This window comes from Miscanthus floridulus, chromosome 8 (assembly GCF_019320115.1).
Source record: "Miscanthus floridulus cultivar M001 chromosome 8, ASM1932011v1, whole genome shotgun sequence".
Classification (NCBI taxonomy): Eukaryota; Viridiplantae; Streptophyta; class Magnoliopsida; order Poales; family Poaceae; genus Miscanthus; species Miscanthus floridulus.
Window position 1 is genome coordinate 24,595,669 of NC_089587.1, and position 15,707 is coordinate 24,611,375.

The 15,707-nt window shown below is 49.1% G+C and overlaps 2 protein-coding genes and 1 pseudogene across 2 annotated transcripts; all 3 read left to right on the forward strand.

Moving 5' to 3' along the window:
• Positions 1-1,011: 1,011 nt before the first annotated feature.
• LOC136476005 (ABC transporter G family member 39-like) lies at positions 1,012-7,615 on the forward strand (annotated as a pseudogene).
• A 2,931-nt stretch (positions 7,616-10,546) lies between these two features.
• LOC136468714 (uncharacterized) lies at positions 10,547-11,356 on the forward strand. The gene has a single exon (XM_066467182.1). It carries the CDS (start codon positions 10,547-10,549, stop codon positions 11,354-11,356), a length of 810 nt encoding a protein of 269 aa, XP_066323279.1.
• A 2,862-nt stretch (positions 11,357-14,218) lies between these two features.
• On the forward strand, positions 14,219-15,402 carry LOC136468715 (uncharacterized mitochondrial protein AtMg00810-like). The gene is made up of 2 exons (XM_066467183.1): positions 14,219-15,098; positions 15,386-15,402. The coding sequence occupies exons 1-2, from the start codon at positions 14,219-14,221 to the stop codon at positions 15,400-15,402; spliced, it is 897 nt and encodes a 298-aa protein (XP_066323280.1).
• Positions 15,403-15,707: the final 305 nt, after the last annotated feature.

A 15,707-nucleotide genomic window follows, 5' to 3' on the forward strand; every position in this document is an offset into this window, starting at 1 on the left:
TGCTTTTATTTCTGTTTGTGTCCTTGATCTGAAGCTTGACACTGGAATTCCTGTTTATAGTTTCGTATGCAAATCCTTCATCTAATCTCGGGTTTCCAGGATGTAAAAATGAGGATAGTCACTGAAAGCTCGCCTTCCCTCCTGATTTAGCCCTAGGAGTTTTGTTATAATTGAGCTCTTCTTTTTACTTGTGCTACTAGGCATTTCACTAGTTTACATAATCATGTTGCCTGGCGTTTACCTTTTCCATTGACAGAAAGGTTAATGTTTATTCACTGTATTTTCACCATCCTTTCTTTTGCACTGATTTTCCAACCAGAGTGCTCCAAACTCCATATTTGAGAATCATGAACTGGCTAGCATTGTCCTAGACTATAAGAGAGACTGCAGTTACACACCAGTTTTCACTGACTGCACTGATGGGTTAAGAGAAACAACCTTTCAGTGTAAGCATCTTCTGTGCCTTGAGTCAGAACATACCGTTAACCATTGTGAGGAACGGACTACGTCTACGTGGAGGCCAGAGAGAACCAATATCCAATACCATGAGAATATTGGATGACTCCAGTCTCAGATGGCAAAACAGCTCGGGTCCGGTCAAGCGGCGCAGAACGGAGCCCATTCAAACGGTCAAACTATTTACGCTGGACTCGCAGTAGGAAAGCAAAAGAACTAGTACAACGGCCGAATTTCCCGCGAATCAAAAGTCAACGACGCGCCCGCCACCTATGAGCAGTTCGCACGCACTAATCACCTTCCCCGACGAGCATTAGCACGCGCAGGTATTTATACCTCAATCGCCACCTCCTCATTCCTCAGACACTCACACCTCTCTTTCTCTCCCTTCCTCTTCCTCGTTTTCTTCTCGGAGATCAGCAAGCTACGAGCCTGCAGCTACAGCAGAAAGACAAAAAAAAACAGAGTCAAGCTCAAGCAGGGAGAAGTGGCCGGGAAAGACAAAGAACGGAGGGGCTTTGACAGTCGAGCTGTGACCTGTGAGGGCGAGCGAGGATGGATTTAGTGCGGATGGGGAGCATCAGCCAGCGGGAGCATGAGGCGGACGGCGTCGTCGTGGCGGGGGTCCGGGCGGAGCGACGCGTTCGGCCGGTCCGTGCGGGAGGAGGACGACGAGGAGGCGCTGCGATGGGCGGCCATCGAGAAGCTGCCCACCTACGACCGCATGCGCAAGGGCATCCTCACGGGCGCCGGCGCCGGCGGCATCGAGGAGGTGGACATCCAGGGGCTCGGCATGCAGGAGCGCAAGAACCTCATCGAGCGCCTCGTGCGCACCGCCGAGGAGGACAACGAGCGCTTCCTGCTCAAGCTCCGCGACCGCATGGAGCGGTGAGCACTCATCCACTACTCTTGCTTGCTTCAAATGTCCTGGAAAAAAATCAGATTTCAGATGGACTTTGGAATTTGGAAATGATCTGCAGCACTTCACAGAGAAGCATATCGTGTTACTCATGTGGTGTTGTTCTTTTTCTTTTGGGTTTTGCAGAGTTGGGATCGATAATCCAACAATAGAAGTGCGGTTTGAGCACTTGAACATCGACGCCGAGGCCTACGTCGGCAACCGGGGTGTCCCGACGATGACCAACTTCTTCTCCAACAAAATCATTGTATGCATCTCATGTGCAGCGGCACCTTCATACTTCCTAGACATGGGGAAAAAGAAAAGGCTTGTCAAGTTCCTTCAACTACTAACTCTTGTGAGCCGCTCCTATCACAGGATGCACTAAGTGCTATGCACATCGTTTCAAGCGGGAAGAGACCTATCTCTATCCTTCACGATATCAGTGGAATCATAAGACCCGGAAGGTAAGAAGAAACCAAAGAATTCCAAAGTGCAAGATTTCAGGGTTTTTTTTTCTGTAGTTGTACTTACTATTGGCACTTTGTTCAGAATGTCTTTGCTGCTTGGCCCTCCTGGATCTGGGAAAACAAGTCTACTTCTGGCTTTGGCAGGGAAACTTGACTCAACTCTGAAGGTACCACCACACCTTGCAATACTTTCTTGACTGTCAACCTCTTTTTCTTGAAAGAGATTGATTGTCAACTTCAAAATCCTAGTCCAAAAAAAAAGTATGTATTTGGGAGAAAGATAGCTGTAAATTGTACTAAAATGGATGAACTTGCAATGGAAATTTTCAGGTGTCAGGAAGAGTAACCTACAATGGTCATGACATGGATGAATTTGTCCCTCAAAGGACATCGGCATACATCGGGCAGCACGATATTCACGTCGGTGAAATGACGGTCCGGGAAACACTTGCCTTCTCTGCAAGATGTCAAGGAGTTGGAACACGTTATGGTATGTAACATTGACATTGAAAAGGAACAAAGATAATTATTCACCTTTGGTAAACTGAATCTGATGGTGTTTTCAATTACACAGACATGCTTACTGAACTTTCAAGAAGGGAGAAAGAAGCCAACATTCAGCCAGATCCTGATATCGATGTTTACATGAAGGTATATTTCATTGAATTCAAATCAAAACCCTGTATTTACATTGGAAGTAACAAAGGTTACTAAGTTATTGTGTGCTTCTGTGCAAACAGGCTATTTCCGTGGAAGGTCAGGAAAGTGTGGTCACAGATTACATCCTCAAGGTGGGTAAAAATATACTGAACAAAAAGAAATAGGAGAAATGGATATGCCCCCTAACACTACCTGTAATTCTTTTGCAGATTCTAGGTCTGGAGGTCTGTGCAGATACAATGGTTGGAGACTCTATGATCAGAGGTATCTCAGGAGGACAAAAGAAGCGTGTCACAACCGGTATGTGCAATCTGCAGTTAAATTAAGATTTGTGTATCAAGCCTTTCGACCCTGATCGAAAAATGTGACTTCATGTCTTGTTGAATTTTCACAGGCGAGATGCTTGTTGGTCCAGCTAAGGCGCTATTCATGGATGAAATCTCCACCGGTCTGGACAGCTCCACAACATATCAGATCGTCAACTCTCTAAGGCAGTCGGTCCACATCCTTGGTGGAACTGCACTTATCGCATTGCTTCAGCCTGCGCCTGAAACATACGAGCTCTTCGATGACATTGTTCTCCTCTCTGAGGGCCAAATCGTATACCAGGGTCCTCGGGAGAATGTCCTTGAATTCTTTGAGGCCATAGGCTTCAAATGTCCTGAGAGAAAAGGTGTTGCAGACTTCTTGCAAGAAGTGAGTGACCCTGCAGAATCCTATTTACTGCACGTTCAGACTTGGAACCCAATTTGACATTGCTCTCTGTGATCACAGGTTACATCAAGGAAGGATCAGCACCAGTACTGGTGTAGAAGAGACGAGCCATACAGATACATCTCAGTTAATGACTTTTCAGAGGCGTTCAAAGCATTCCACGTTGGGCGTAAGCTGGGATCAGAGCTCAAGGAGCCCTTCGATCGCACCAGGAACCATCCTGCAGCTCTCACAACGTCAAAGTATGGTATCAGCAAGATGGAGCTTCTAAGAGCATGCTTTTCTAGGGAGTGGCTGCTGATGAAGAGGAACTCATTTGTTTATATCTTCAAAGTAGTCCAGGTATTCATCTTGCTTCCTGAAATCTTCTCAACTTCCAAATTCAGACAGTAAATTCTGATGAATGTTCCATTTTTGCACCAGCTCATAATTCTCGGAACCATTGCAATGACGGTCTTCCTGCGCACGACAATGCATCGACGTAGTGTCGAAGATGGAGTGATATTTCTGGGCGCTATGTTCCTTGGACTAGTCACACATTTGTTCAATGGTTTTGCTGAGCTCGCCATGAGTATTGCAAAGCTGCCGATATTCTATAAGCAGAGGGATCCTCCTCTTCTATCCATCATGGGCATATGCATTGCCTACATGGTTGCTAAAGATACCAATATCATTCTTGGAATGCGCTGTGTGGATTGGCATGACTTACTATGTCATTGGCTTTGATCCAAACATCGAAAGGTTCTTTCGCCATTACCTGCTGCTCGTACTAATCAGCCAGATGGCATCTGGTCTTTTCCGGCTTCTTGCTGCACTAGGAAGAGAAATGGTTGTCGCAGACACATTTGGGTCATTCGCGCAGCTTGTCCTTCTGATTCTTGGTGGCTTCTTGATAGCAAGAGGTAAGACAAGTCTTCATTCACCCATTGCTTTAATAGTTCCAGGAGCATGTAATTGACTTTTCTTCTGCAGATAACATCAAGAAATATTGGATCTGGGGCTATTGGTCCTCCCCTCTGATGTATGCCCAGAATGCCATAGCGGTGAATGAGTTCCTTGGCCATAGCTGGCAGAAGGTAATGTAGTGACTTCTGAACCAATCTAAGCTATGATCACTCTAAAGTTCAGAGAGACAGCTGAGTTAACAAACAATGTCAATCTTTGTGCAGGTTGTCGATAGCACACATAGCAACGACACGCTCGGTGTTCAAATCCTAAAGGCCCGCGGCATCTTTGTCGATCCAAACTGGTATTGGATTGGTGTTGGTGCATTGCTTGGTTATATCATGCTCTTCAACGTACTCTTCGTTCTGTTCCTTGACTGGCTTGGCCGTAAGTACCCTCTCTTCTCAAAAGGATCAGTCCACACACTTGAAAACATCTTATGTTTGGGACTAACATAATTCTTGTAAACACAGCACTTGGACAAGGTCAGGCTGTTGTTTCTGAAGAGGAGCTGAGGGAGAAGCACGTAAACCGTACTGGTGAAAATGTTGAGTTGCTGCCTCTTGGAACAGCTTCCCAGAATTCGCCTTCAGATGGTCAGTCATAAGCAGATCTCCATGCAACATACATCAGATAATACATGTCATTGTCGCATCATTGTAACAAGTCCATAAAAATGCAGGAAGAGGAGAAATTGCTGGAGCTGAAACCAGGAAGAGAGGAATGGCACTTCCATTTACGCCATTGTCCATCACCTTTGACAATATCAAATACTCGGTGGACATGCCTCAGGTAAGCATAAATTAGAAGATCTTCTTATCAACAAAATACAAACTGATAATACTAAATAGTAATTAATAATTGCATGACTCTTTGACAGGAAATGAAAGACAAAGGTATTACTGAAGACCGTCTACTGCTGCTGAAGGGTGTAAGTGGAGCCTTCAGACCAGGAGTCCTTACAGCACTGATGGGAGTCAGTGGAGCGGGTAAGACTACCCTGATGGATGTGTTGGCGGGAAGGAAAACTGGTGGTTACATTGAAGGAGATATTTCAATCTCTGGATACCCAAAGAAACAAGAGACCTTTGCTCGGATTGCTGGCTACTGTGAGCAAAATGATATCCATTCTCCACATGTCACTGTTTATGAATCCCTCCTGTACTCTGCATGGCTCCGGTTGCCCCATGAAGTGGATTCAGAAGCAAGAAAGGTAGGTCAAAGTTGACTTCATTCTTCTAGCTCTTAAGCAACACAGTAATATTTTTCATAGCAGCCGATAATAGTGCTTGGCTAATCAGATCACTTCATGGGTGCAGATGTTTGTGGAACAAGTCATGGAACTCGTGGAATTGACACCACTGAGGGGAGCATTGGTAGGACTGCCAGGAGTAAATGGTTTATCCACAGAACAGAGGAAGAGACTCACCATTGCTGTTGAGCTCGTGGCCAATCCATCCATCATATTCATGGACGAACCAACTTCAGGACTAGATGCGAGGGCAGCTGCAATCGTGATGAGGACAGTCCGAAACACGGTGGATACTGGAAGGACGGTTGTCTGCACAATCCACCAGCCAAGCATTGATATCTTTGAAGCTTTCGATGAGGTAAGTGGCAAAAACCATAAAACAAGGTTCTTCCAATGGTATTTTTTTTAACTCTGGACGTAACACTCACATGTCTTCTTGAACTCTGCAGCTATTTCTGATGAAACGGGGAGGAGAAGAAATATATGTCGGACCTTTGGGACGCAACTCGTGCCATCTGATTGACTACTTTGAGGTGAGCTTCAGCAGTCACCTATTGAGCAAACACATTCACTTCCAACTTATGACATCCATGTAACCCTGCTTCGTGCTTCAAATGCAGGGAATAGAAGGAGTAAAGAAAATCAAGGATGGTTACAACCCTGCAACATGGATGTTGGAAGTGACCACCTTAGCTCAGGAAGATATCCTTGGAATCAACTTTGCCGAAGTATACAGAAACTCTGACCTGTACCGGTATGTTCAATCAGATTAACTCAGAATGGTGTTTATGCTTTATTTGTGCTGTGTTTCATGTCGCTGATTGGGGTGCATCATTGCAGGAGGAACAAAGCTTTGATTAGTGAATTAAGCATACCACCATCAGGGTCCAGGGACTTGTACTTCCCAACCCAATATTCACAGTCCTTCCTTACACAATGCATGGCTTGCCTGTGGAAGCAGCACATGTCTTACTGGAGAAATCCATCATATACCGCAACTAGAATCTTCTTCACAACAGTTATTGCTCTCATCTTCGGAACCATCTTCTTAAACTTAGGAAAGAAAATGTAAGTAACTTTGCTTACAGCACCAGTTGAGACCTGATATATGTTGGCATATTGTGCCAAAGAAACTTACTTGTACTTTCTCTTTTCTTTCAGTGGCACTAGGCAGGACCTATTGTATGCTTTGGGATCCATGTATGCAGCAGTTCTTTTCATTGGAATTCAGAATGGCCAAACTGTGCAGCCAATTGTGGATGTTGAGCGAACAGTTTTCTACCGAGAAAAGGCAGCTGGAATGTACTCTGCTCTACCCTATGCTTTTGCACAGGTAATTTAGTTGTAACTGAACATTTGGATAATAGGAAATAATTGTTCTTTTCTTCCTTAAACCTAGAGCTGAGTTCTACTACCTTTGAACAGGTTCTTATTGAGATCCCACACATCTTCCTTCAGACAGTCGTGTATGGTCTCATTGTCTACAGCCTGATTGGCTTTGAATGGACAGCTGAGAAGTTCTTTTGGTATATGTTCTTCATGTTCTTCACCTTCATGTACTTCACGTTCTATGGGATGATGGCAGTCGCCATGACACCAAACAGCGACATTGCCGCTATAGTCTCAACTGCGTTCTACGCAATATGGAACATCTTTGCCGGCTTCCTTATCCCCCGCCCGGTAGGTTTCCAAGAGTAACTCTTGTACTATGCTAGACCTCAATTTTCTCTGTACTGTTGATGCTGAAGCATACATGGTTGGCTTGCAGAGGATACCAATATGGTGGAGATGGTACTCGTGGGCTTGCCCAGTGGCTTGGACACTATATGGACTTGTCGCCTCACAATTTGGAGACATCACAGACGTCAGGCTGGAAGATGATGAAATAGTGAAAGATTTCGTCAACAGATTCTTTGGATTCCAGCATGACAACTTGGGTTATGTAGCTACTGCTGTTGTTGGATTCACTGTTCTCTTTGCTTTCGTCTTTGCCTTCTCCATCAAAGTCTTCAACTTCCAGAGAAGATAAGGGAGGGCGCCATCTAAAAAAGGATTTGGTGTTGCTTCAGCTCACTTTCAGTATATAGGCACTGCAGCAATGTAAAATGATGAGAGAGTATATATGTAGTCTTTGTTTCTTTATCGTAAGTTAACATCATTTTTTGTTTTCCAACCAGTTTGGCCTGTATTGAACAGAAAGGGGCCTCTGTGTAAATTGTATGTAGACTGTGCACAGCTGAGTTCAATAATTCAATGTAAGATTATCCATTAAATTTATACCTTTTGTCCAATTGAGACTTGCCTCCAGAAATTAAGTCCATGGCAGAATAACATGAGAAAAAAAAGACGGTGGTGCCTTAGTGCCTATCAGCCTATGTAACGAAGAAGAGCATTTCGGTTCAGACAGAATGACAGATACTTAAGGAAGTCCATAAATATTAGGAACACAGATAAAATGAACATTCAGAAGCAGCATCCTCTCACTGCACTGCTGACGGACAGCAATTCTGCCACTAAGTGGCTAGGGATCCTAAATTGCGCGAAATCCGAACCCAATTGGTATCCTGAACAAGATCATCAAATGACTTGTCGAAATTCCTATGCAGAACCCAGAATGGTGCACCGACCAGCGAAAGAGCCGAGGAACAGGCGGCAGGTGGGGGTCGCCACTACCTACTCGCAAACCCTTCCTAAATCCCAAATCAACCTCTTTCCCCCATCGGCATTCGGCAGGCTTGGTCTGTATCTAAAGTGTAGTATAATGGATCGCATTTTGCGGCGCAAAAACTGCTCAATGGAAGGATAAATCGCGAGATTATCATATCACCTGCTGGCTGCAGCCGTAGCTCCCATTGCTCGCGCCATCCGCCGTAGCTCCATTGCTCGCGCCATCCGCCGCAGCCCATGCCATATGCCATATGCCAAGCAGAACGAAGACGGAATCGCCAGTCCGCCACCGCAGGCTGGGTGCGGAACAAGCCGCCGAAGAGGCAACAACGGTCTGGAGCAGCGGCGGACCGACAAAATATTTAAGAGCGCTCAATAACAACGCTGACGCTGTTAGATGTCAGTCTCACTTATAATTTTACCTAAAAATTTATAGGAATTCCACATGGGAGTTCCACGGCTGCGAAATGAGTAGGGGGCTTAAGCCCTCCGCCCCATCGCTGTGTCCGCCTCTGGTCTGGAGCCTCATTACTCCGGCCGCCGGAATGGTCCGCCACCGCTGCAGAGTTCGCTGCGATTTGGGCCTGGTGTGGGGGGTTTGTGGTGTTGCCCGCTGCCCCGCTGGGCTTTGGGCTTTGGCTTTACTGAGTGCCCGGTGCCGGGCCGAGCCGCCGGGCGGGAGCCAAACTAGCCCATCTCCCGTCTCCTGACGAGAGATTTCAGAGGAGCTTAAGTGCACAAACGTCTATTAACTTATTAACTTATGAGAGGTTTTATTTATGTTCATCAACTATAAAAATATATTTTTTGATCTATAAACTTTATACGTCGTATCCCTTAAGTGTATTTTTTATCTATAAACTTTATACATTGTATCCTTAAGTTTATATTCCTTCACGTGGGTTTATCACGCTGATATAGCTTGCTGGTTCATTTAAAACAGCTATTGGTAATGCATTTCGTCAAGGTTGTGGGCCTTCTCCGTCTCGAGGCAGCACCTGTTCAGCGTCTCCTTGTCCACCGCGGCGCGGTGCCCTTGGCCAGGAGCTCCCATTAGATGACGTAGTGGCCTGGGATGCTCTTGGTGTAGGCCTAACTGGTGTACTCCACCACGGCGAAGCCATGCGGGCGGACACAACGCGGACGCGTCTTGTCGGACTCAATGGACAGCGTGGCGACGCAGGTGTTCGACCGCGTCCTCGAGCTCCACGGCGTCGATAGGGGTTATGCCTGCGGTGGCGCCAGCCGCGTCGGCCCTCGTGCCGCTGCTGGAGCTTTCTGTCTCGTCGCCGGCTCCTCAACGCACGGTCTTCCTCTAGCTCCGCGTGTTTGTCGGCGCCGTGCTCTCGATCTAATCCTCGCGTCGAGGGCCGTCTTCATGGCGCTCATGCTGTGCGCGCTCCGTCAGCTCATGGCGCACCTAGCATGCCGCGCGGGTCCCGAGCGCGCTGCCGCGCTGGCCTCGCCCGGCGTCGTCATGGCTAGCGCCCTGCTCGTAGACGCGGTGATCCGGGTGTGCGTCTGATGTTCGGCACCGAGGCAATGGCGCTCGTCCACAACCTGTTTAACGAAATATATTGCCAAAAGCTGCTTCAGACAAACAAGTCAGCAAGCCACGTCAACATGAGAAGGCTACGTAGAGGGATGTGTACCTAAGTGATATGGCATATAAAGTTTATGATCTTAAACATCTACTTTCATAATTGATGGATGAAACCTACTCTCAAGTTAATGAAGATCCATTTAACTCATTTCAGAATATGGCTTTGGCACATGATGACATGCGTGATCCCCGATCAAATTTTGCCCAAGATGACGTTGGCATTCCAGGTTCATACTAGTTAGTGCTCGATCAAAATTTCGCCCGAGATTCTACAAGACGCTTAGATTTGATCTAGTTTGCTTGTTCTGAAATCACGTTAGAAAAGATGTTCTGAGTTAATATTTCTCTTGTTAAAATGTAGATGTTCATGTCATGTCATTTTTTCAGAGGCTACCTTAAACGCTTTTTGTCCATGCTTACTCTGAATTTGTGATGGATGTGTTGGAATGTAATATGGTGTGTGGGCCTACCTGGCCTCCCACAATGCCTATATATGTAAACGCTGATCATTCACAGTAATGCATTGAGTATTCCCTAATCCTACTCTTTCATGGTATCATGAGACTGTTCGTTTCTCGCTTCCGCAAACCCTAACTCGCGCCGCCGCCGGTTCACCGGCCGCTCGCCGCCGTCGCAGAGTATCCACCACTCACCAGCCCTCCTCTCCTACCCCTCGCGCGCGGATGCGCGGCCCTCAGCGCCTGCGCGACGCGCCTCTCCACGCCGCTGCAGAGTCTTCCTTGCCGGCTTCCCATGCCCAATCGCTGGCCACGTGCCCGATCCGCACGCCAGGCTCGAGCGCGTGATCGCGTTGCCTCGTCATCGCGTGGCCGAGCTCGATCTCAACCGTGACCGCCGCTCCCATCGACCCCACCGATCTGATGGCCGAAACCGACGCCGAACGCCAGGCTCGCGAGGAGCGCGAGGAGCGCGCCCGCAAGGGGGAGGCCGATCGCGTTGCGGCCCTCGACGCGTACGAGGCCAAGTATGCCGCCGTCCACATCGCGGCCATCGCCGTCCTCAACATCAAGGTCCTCGTGCCCCTGGTCTTGGATCGCGCCACCGACAACTATAACCGGTGGCGGTCCATGTTCCTCATTGTCCTGGGCAAGTATGCCCTAACGGACCACGTCCTCTCCGATGTCATCAACGCCGATCGACCGGCGTGGGTGCAGATGAACTGCACCGTGCTTACTTGGATCTACTGCACCATCCACGCCGATCTCCAGCAGTCGACGATGAACCGCAAGCCGAACGCGCGCGGCGCGTGGATCTACCTCGAGAACGAGTTCCTCGGCCAGCGCAAATCGCGCGCCCTACTGCTCTCGGCAGAGTTCCGCATGGCAAAACAGGGGTCGGCCTCCATCACCGACTTCTGCCGTCGTCTTGAAACGATGGCGGCAACCCTCAGCGACTTCGGCGATCCGATCGGGGATCGGACCTTGGTCCTCACTCTCCTTCGCGGGCTCAATGGCAAGTTCCGACCCATGGTCTCCAACCTCAAGATGCGGCAACCCTTCCCCACCTTCGAGGAGGCTCGCACGCTCCTCCTGCTCGAGGAGATCGACATCGACGACGTTGCTGCAAGCGAAGCCGCCGGGGCATCGGACCCGCCGGCATCCTCTACGACAACCACGCTCGTCACTGCTCCGCGCCCTCCTGCTGGGCGCTCCTACGCAGGTCGGGGCTAGGGCGGCCATGCTGGCCACGGCCAGGGCGGCTACGCCGGCCCTAGCCAGGGCAGCCAGGGACAAGGCGGCCAGGGCGGGCACGCTGGCCAGGGCGGCTCACAGCGCACTGACCGTCGCCGCGGTGGCCGTGGCCGCAACCATCATCAGCAGGTCTCCAACACAGGAGGCGGCTCTCACTCCCCGGCACCGTTCTACAACCCATGGACGGGCACCGTGTAGCTTTGGCCGTGTTCGCCGGGCGGTCCGGGGACGCCATTTCGACCTCCGCCGGCTGCCTTCACTGCTGTTCCTCAGCCGCAACAGCAGTACATACACCAGCCGTACGTGCAGTAGCCGTACACCCTTGGACCTCCTCCAGGGTTCGGCTACGGAGGACCCTCGCCGCCACAGCAGCAGCAGTAGTGGACGCCCATGCAGGGCGCGTCCTGGGACCCGTCCGCCCTCGTCAGCAACTTCAACACCATGACGCTGACGCCCCCTTCATCGGCCGAGTGGTACATTGACTCCGGCATCAGTGCCCATATGGTCAACAACGCTGGTATTTTTTCTACCTTTCACCATCCTTCGTCATCTAGTCCTTCATCTATCATTGTTGGTAACGGAGCTTCGCTTCCCGTTACATCTATTGGGTCACACTCATTCTCCACCACACGACGTCCTCTTGTTCTTTCTGATGTTTTAGTGTCGCCAAACATTATTAAGAATTTGATTTCCGTACATCATTTCACCACTGATAATAATTGTTCCATTGAGTTTGACCCGTTTGGCCTCTCTGTGAAGGACCTTCAGACACAGAGTGTGATCGCCAGGTGCAATAGCACGGGTGACCTCTACCCATTCTTCCCAGCACCATCTAGCACTCCCACTACCCTCGCTGCCACCGCGTCATCTACCTCACTCTAGCATCGTCGCCTTGGTCATCTCGGACATGCGGCTCTTTCCAAGCTTATTAGTTCCAATGCTATTTCATGTAATAAGCACCATATTGATCATGTTTGTCATGCCTGTCAGCTAGGTCACCATGTGCGCCTACCTTTTAGTGTGTCACACTCTTGCGCTGCACATCCTTTCGATTTAATACATTGTGATCTTTGGACTTCTCTAGTTGTTAGTGTGCCGGGCTATAAATATTATTTAGTCATTCTTGATGACTGCGCTCATTACACCTGGACGTTCCCATTATGCCTCAAGTCCGATACTTTCAGTGTCCTTTCTAACTTTTTCTCATATGTGCGCACGTAGTTCGACTCCACCATCAAGGCAGTTCAGTGCGACAACGGCTGCGAGTTTGACCACTCCTCGGCTCGCACGTTCTTCCTCACTCATGGAGTCATCTTTCGGATGTCGTGCCCATACACCTCTCGGCAGAACGGACGTGCCAAAGCGCACCCTTCGCACTGTGAACAACATCGTGTGGTCCCTTCTGTTTTAGGCTAGCCTTCCTCCGGTTTATTGGGCTAACTCACTCCACACTGCCACCTACCTTCTCAATCGTCACCCCACCAAAACCCTAGACGGCCGTACCCCTTTCTTCGCTCTTTACGGCACATAGCCTTCCTACACTCACCTTCGAGTTTTCGGCTGTGCCTGCTATCCCAACCTCTCGTCCACAGCTCCACATAAATTATCACCTCGCTCCTCGTATGTTTTCCTCGAGTACTCATCCGATCACAAAGGATATCGATGTCTCGATCTTCATTCCAATCGGATCATTGTCTCCCATCATGTTGTATTCGACGAGACTTTGTTTCCGTTCTCCGAGATGTCCACCACCACCCCAGGACCCAAACACACTTGCGTTTTTGGATGATGCTGATGATTCCTCTTCGCCTATGTGGCCAAGAGCTATGCCAGCAGGTACTCATCTCCCTGGCGGCATGGATGCCGCACCTAGGACCCCTAGAGCCCCCTCAACCGGTGCCTCTCCCACCAGCGGTGCGGTGCCTGACACGATGTCAGGTGCTACCGTGGCCCCCTCAGGTGGTGCCCCTCCCATCGGTCCGGCTGGTGCTGCTGCCCCTATGGACTCAGCGTCCCAGGTTGTTGCCAACGGCGCTGGATGGACCACCGGCCGCACCACCACCACGACTCCGGAGGCGATCGTTCCTGTCACTAATGCACACAGCTGCGCACCCATGGCAAGGACGGTTTTCGACAACCCGTGGATCGCCTTAATCTCCACACGACAGTTGCGGCTACCACTCCAGTACCTTCGTCCATCCGTGCCGCTCTTTTGGATCCGTCCTGGCATCTTGCTATGCAGGCCGAGTTCGACGCCTTGCAGGCAAACGACACCTGGACCTTGGTGCCTCGCCCTCCTGGCGTCAACCTTGTCACCGGCAAGTGGGTTTTTCATCACAAGTTCAAGTCTGCTGGCTCTCTTGACCGCTACAAAGCCCGGTGGGTGCTTCGCGGTTTCACACAGCGTCCGGGCATTGATTATGATGAGACTTTCAGTTCAGTTGTCAAGCCAGCAACCATCTAGATGGTACTCACTTTGGCACTGTCTCACTCCTGGCCGATTCACCAGCTTGATGTGAAGAATGCATTTCTTCATGGCACTTTGACTGAAATAGTCTACTGCGTTCAGCCGACTGGGTTTGTCGACTCTTTCAAGCCCAATTATGTCTGTCGCCTGAACAAGTCACTCTATGGGTTGAAGCAAGCTCCTCACGCTTGGCACAGTCGCTTCGCCTCTCACATTACCTCACTCGGGTTTGTTGAGGCCAAGTCCAACACGTCGCTATTCATCTACTGCAAAGGTGCTGACATGGCTTTTCTTTTACTCTATGTTGATGACATTGTTCTCACCTCCTCCATCGGATTATCGTAGCACTTTGCCAGGAATTCTCCATGACAGACATGGGGCCTCTTCACCATTTTCTGGGTGTCAGTGTTCAGTGCAGAGGTGACAGTTTATTTCTCTCTCAGAGACAGTACATGCTGGACATTCTGGACCGCGCCGGTATGAGTCACTTCAAGCCGAGCAGCACTCCTGTGGACACTCACTCCAAGCTTTCTGCTGATGGTGTTTCAGTCGCTGATCCAAGTCAGTATCGCAGTCTTGCCGGGGCTCTTCAGTACCTCACCTTCACCAGACCATACATTGCGTATGCTGTTCAGCAGGTCTGCCTGTACATGCATGACCCCCGGGAACCTCATTTGAGCGCTCTGAAGCGCATTCTCCGGTACCTTCAAGGTACATTGGATCTCGGTCTACACCTCCACCGGACCTCTCCAGCTGATCTCACTGTCTACACCGATGCAGATTGGATGGGCTATCCTGACACACGCAAATCCATCTCGGGTTATGTAGTGTTTCTCGAGGACAATCTCATCTCCTGGTCATCCAAGCATCAGCCTACAGTGTCTCGGTCCAGTGTAGAGGCGGAATATCGAGCAGTCGCGAATGGAGTCGCCGAAGCCTGCTGGTTGCGCCAACTTCTGATAGAGCTTCGCTGCCCACTCCGTCGTGCTACAGTGGTCTACTACGATAATGTCAGTGCCGTTTACCTCTCCACCAATCCGGTTCAGCATCAGCGAACCAAGCATATTGAGATCGACCTGCACTTCGTGAGAGAACGAGTCGCCCTCGGTGAAGTCCGCGTCCTGCACGTTCCCACTTCGTCCCAGTACGCCGACATCTTCACCAAAGGTTTGCCGACGTCCGTGTTCACGGAGTTTAGGTCCAGTCTTAATGTTCGCGGTGCTCCCAGTTCAGACTACGGGGGAGTGTTGGAATGTAATATGGCATGTGGGTCTACCTGGCCTCCCACAATGCCTATATATATAAACGCTGATCATTCACAGTAATGCATTGAGTATTCCCTAATCCTACTCTTTCAAGATGTATCTTCTGCTCCCGTAAAGATCAAACAAGCTGAATAAATAGTCAGAGCTGGTGTTGTCACGTGACTCGTGAGGCACGCTTCCTCTTCCTTTCCTGTGAAATCGGTTGTGCGTTGCATCTTTGTTCTTTTTTCCCCATTGCAATCTTACTTCAGTTGCTTTCTGCCTTGCATGATTCAGATAGTTATGACTTCTGATCGATATCGGGAGTACTTCAGGAAGTAGACGGTTTTAGCTAAGTTTCAAGAGGCAAAACTATCTCATAAGGCAAGTTTTTTCATCTTTCCCCTTTTCTCCCTCGGAGGACGTAAAAATAAATTTGTTTTGTTTTTTTAACAAGATGATTTGTAAAATTGTTTTTAAGCAAAAAAAAAAGTGCGTGAATATTGATGAAGCAAGAAGACAGCGAGAGAGTGCACCATATAACTTCATAAGCAAAAGCAACATACCACAACACACCAAAGAACCAAAATATGCATCTACTGAATGATGAAGTTCTGTG